Source organism: Fukomys damarensis, unplaced genomic scaffold (genome assembly GCF_012274545.1).
Source record: "Fukomys damarensis isolate Sample0158 unplaced genomic scaffold, DMR_v1.0_HiC HiC_scaffold_30, whole genome shotgun sequence".
Taxonomy (NCBI): domain Eukaryota; kingdom Metazoa; phylum Chordata; class Mammalia; order Rodentia; family Bathyergidae; genus Fukomys; species Fukomys damarensis.
This window is the reverse complement of record NW_022900942.1, coordinates 26,455,293-26,459,608: the sequence shown is the minus strand read 5'-3', so window position 1 is coordinate 26,459,608 and position 4,316 is coordinate 26,455,293. Positions and strand designations below refer to the sequence as shown.

The 4,316-nt window shown below is 51.7% G+C and overlaps 1 protein-coding gene across 1 annotated transcript in view; it reads right to left on the bottom strand.

Moving 5' to 3' along the window:
- Rax (retina and anterior neural fold homeobox) overlaps window positions 1-3,703 on the bottom strand; it is a 4,737-nt gene extending 1,034 nt beyond the window's left edge. Inside the window, exons 1-3 of the mRNA XM_010603387.1 lie at window positions 3,415-3,703; window positions 2,880-3,130; window positions 3-116 (exon numbers count right to left, since the gene is read on the bottom strand). Coding sequence (XP_010601689.1) covers window positions 3-116; window positions 2,880-3,130; window positions 3,415-3,703 — 654 coding nt within the window. The remainder of the gene's footprint in view (window positions 1-2; window positions 117-2,879; window positions 3,131-3,414) is intronic.
- Between the last annotated feature and the right edge of the window lie 613 nt (window positions 3,704-4,316).

Sequence of the window (4,316 nt, the reverse complement as noted above, 5' to 3'; positions counted from 1 at the left end):
GCGGAGGAGGGTGGGGAGCGGCTGAAGGAGAGGAGGGGCGAGTCCTGCAGCTTCAGGGACGACACCTCCAGCTTCTCCTGGCGCCGCCACTTGGCCCGTCGGTTTTGGAACCACACCTGCCAGGGAAGCACAGAGGCTGTCGGGCTGCGGTGGAGGCTGGGGCTGTGTCCAGGTCCCTGCGCCAGGGCATCCCAGCCAGCTCCACTCCCCCCTAGAAGTATAACCCGGGCCACACTATTCCCAACTGCAAAAGGAGCGCAGATTTCCTTCTTTCACTCCCTCGGCTACCCTCCTCAGCCTTTCCACCCACCCCGTTTCTTTTCTTATCCATCTCGTTTTTTTTTCTTTCTCCCTTTTGTTTGTTCCCTCCACAGTCTTTTTGGCCCATCCTCTCCTCAGAGACATTCCCACCCTTTCCCCTATTTCTCTCACCCTTGGCTGCTGTTATGTTTAAACTCCTGGCAGGAGCGAGTGCGTAAGAAAAACGAATTTAGCTCTGCAATCAGGGACCACAGGACCTTGAACAAGCGACCATCTTGTTGGCAGCCTCTCCTGACACTTCAGCCTTTGATTCCTTTCTCTGTGGTACAGGTGTCAGTTGCTGTATTTTGGTCTCCGATTATTACTTACCCTCTTTATCATAGACATAAGTCTAAATACTGGCAACATCAGGTGTTAAAATACAGCTATTTCCAGGGACCATTGGTTATAATAGCTAGATAGAAACACATGGGTTTATTTTACCACGTGCGTATTTCAATTGCTGCTTTATTCAGGTGTTCATCTTATTTAACTGACATCTGTTTAGTATTAATGATGTTGCCTACAAGTTACTTTCAAAGATTACTATCCTTTGTATTATTATATTTATTTTTACTTTATGGAGTTAGTTTTGACATTATTCTCAGATGTTAGCTCAATGAGGACACAAGGAGATTTTCTTCTTCATATAGAGTCCTTGCCAAGACTACTGGTGTCTTCTACTGGGTCTTCCACTACTGATTTGATAAAAGGACCAGAAAGGGCATAAGAAATGTTTCATCACCAAGTTCCACTCTTACGAACAGAATTGAAGGAATTGGCTTAGGTTAGGTGAAAGTATTTTGGCAAATCTGGTGGCTTCCATGTTACATTTATGAAGGAATTGAGGGAGGGATAGTTGCAATCCCAGAAGGAAGAAATTAGTTTTGTGTCAGTAAGAGAAGTGGGGGCAATCCCGTAAGATAAGTAAGAAAATAGTAACTCAGCACCTAAGCAGATCAACACAAGTGTGTGAGGCTCTGACTTGGGAGAAAAAGAGAACAAAAAGTAAATATTCCTGCCCCCTTCCCACAAAAAGTTTATCTGTGGAGTTAATGCCCCAAGCCACCAGCAGAGATTTAGGTATTTGCTGAGGGTAGAAAAGAAAGAAGACTTGGGTGAGGATTCCTGTCCTTCGGGCTTCCCTGCCTTTTCCGCTCCATCTCTAGCACCCTGAACTTTAGCCCTCAGGGCCCGTATCCTAGGTCTCAGCTGAAAGCTGGAGGAGATTGGCTGCTGTGTCATTGTCTTGCTGTTCTCACGGCAGACACTCCACCTCGTTGCCCCACAGCATGATGTTCATGTGTTAAGACAGCTGGCCCCATGGTCATGGAGCAGTCACAGGCACCATTTTCAAGAATTTCACAATTTAGAGAAGAAGCCAAACCCCTGAACAAACAAAGAGGGGTGACGGAAGGTGGGCCTAGGTAGAAAGGGATCCTGCCCCCTTTAGGGCCAGGCAAGTCTTTGCCTCACCTCTTTCTTCATCTTTTTCTTGTATATGACCCTCATCCTGCCCTTCCTCCTTTCCCAGGAAGCAGGTGCTAAAGTCTCCCCTACTTCAATGAAATCATTGTAGCATTACTGTTCTGAATTTGCAGAAATTAACTGTTCATTCTGGGTTAATCCCGAGTCAAACCAGGGAACTATTTTTTAAAACCATGACTTTTACTCGTTATTTTCAACCCTCCATCTAAGCAGAAGAGATAAAAGACAAGAGCTTGCCCTATTTTACTTTTGAGTTACAACTAAATGTGCCCGAGCACCTGAGTACCCTTACTTCCTGGAAACCTAATTTATTAGAAATACAAAAAAATCCCATTTTTGTTCCACTGCCTTTCAGATGCACTGAAATTTGCTCCCAGTGTCTCCCTTTCAGTCCCCTGTAAAACTTTCCCAATTTGGAAATCCTCCCAGATTTTTCACAGATGACTAGCAAATATTTAAGGCTTTCAAATATTTTAATGATCAGGGATTAAAGATAATTCAGCTTTAATTAAAGTGAAAACCCCTTTACAATAAAGAGAAAAGGCCTCTGCACCATGAAATTTGGTTGGATGGGAACCAAGGAAGGAAAAGTCAATTTCTTAAATAAATCCATGAAGTCTCAACTTCGAGGGGCCAAGCCCCTGGCCTTAGGTCGGGCTTTCGTTTTCAGTACTGTGTGTAGAGCTAGTGATGAGGGTGGCTTCTGGGTCCCCAATCCAGTGACCCTCCAGCCGCTGCCTACTTGTCCTTTTGGTTCAGCACACCCTTCCCCGTCCTGGCTGCATCTAATGACCTGTCAGCCTCTCCAACAGGCAACTCATTCTTATTCCTCTCTTTTAGTTCAGGAGAGGGGGACCTTCAAAGAGGAGATCAACTATAACCTCGACCAGACTCTCCGAAGCATGGTGAGTGGAAAAAAAGTCTGCTGCTCCACGGGCGGGGGGCGGGGGGAATCTGTGACGCTTCTTTGGGGCTATGCTTGTGTCAAACCCAGAAGTAAACTCAAGGATGCCCACAAATTCAGAGGAGCGCTGATTGCATTTAGGCCTCAGGCACTCTCAAATTCCCTTCCCTCCATCTGGGCACTTTACCTGCACCCGGACCTCGGGTAGGTTGACTTTGCCGGCCAGCTCCTCTCGGCTGTACACGTCGGGGTAGTGGGACTTCTCAAAGGCGCGCTCCAACTCGTGCAGCTGGTACGTGGTGAAAGTCGTGCGGTTTCTCCGGTGCTTCTTCTTAGGCTGCTGATCCTCCGATGGCTTAGCGTCTCCCGCAGCTGGCCCGGGGATCCCTGAGCTCGGATGTGCCTCTCCGGGCTCCTTGGGGCAATAGGGGCGAGAGGCTGGGGCGACGAGGCCCGACGGGGTCAGAGATACTGGGCCTATTCTGTCACCCTATAGTCCCTGGCCAGCCCCCCTGCGGCTAAGAGTTGGCCTCTGGAGGTCAGGGGTGGAAGCTGCAGGTGCTCCCAAGCTCGCTCTGAACGCAGGTTGGAAGCTTCCGCCGTAGACTGTGTCCCCAAACCCTTTGCCCAGCTGCCTTAATAAAAGTTAAGAAAGGGAGCTCTCCTCTTACAGGGCACCCCAGGGCCTCGCAGCAGCGGGAAACGCTCACTCGAGCACTCACCTTCGTACTCCGGGACGGGCGCTGGGGCTGGCGGGGGCGAGGGCTCCTCGCCTCCCCCGGAGGCCTTGGGACAGGCAGGCTGCGCGCTCAGCTTTCTCTCTCGCTCCTTTGCCTTGGAGCCCCTCTCCGCCGCCGGGAATGTGCCCAAGATCCCGTCGTCCTTCGTAAACCCCAGGATGGCCTCGATGCTGTGCAGCCTCGAGGTGCTCCCAGTTGGGCTGCGGAGCAAGTGGCCAGGGAGCGAGAAGCTCCCTTCGGCCGTGGCAGGCGCGCAGCCCGGCAGGTGCATGGGGAACGCCAGGAGGTGGGCGGGCGCTTTGGAGCTAGAAATGTACGTCAAGGTAGTAGGACTTCTACAACACGTGCAACCGGACGGGTTCCACCCAAGGTCAAGCTCCGTGGGCAACCCCACCAGGCTGCGCGCTGGAAGTGGGCGAGCGCTTGGCCCAAGCCCCTTGGTCCCGGCAGGAGGTGTCAGTTCGGCCGAGGAGTTGAGGCTCCGGGAGCCAAAGGCTTGGAGCCCTCCGGTACAGGGATCTTCCTCTCTCACCCGGACCCATCCCCTTTTCTAGGCTCCTCCCCACCCCGAGGGGCGGGTCCTTCTCCCTCCCAGCCTCGGGGTCGTTGTCCAGGCTGGCTCTCGGGACATCCTACTTGCCACCTCTTGATCCCTTTTAAATCCTACACTCTCGGGACAAGCCGTGGGATGTTTGGCCCTGGGTCTCTAATCGGCAGGCCTGAATTCCTCCTCCCGCCCCCAGGTCCTGCCTCAGTGGGACCGACATCCTTAGGTCATCCTTGCTCTCCCTCGGGCTCACTTTTCCCCTCCTGCTCACCTCTTGGCTCACTTGGAAGCTGGAGACCTAGCCGAGTCTGTCCAGCTACTTCCCAGCTTCTCACTA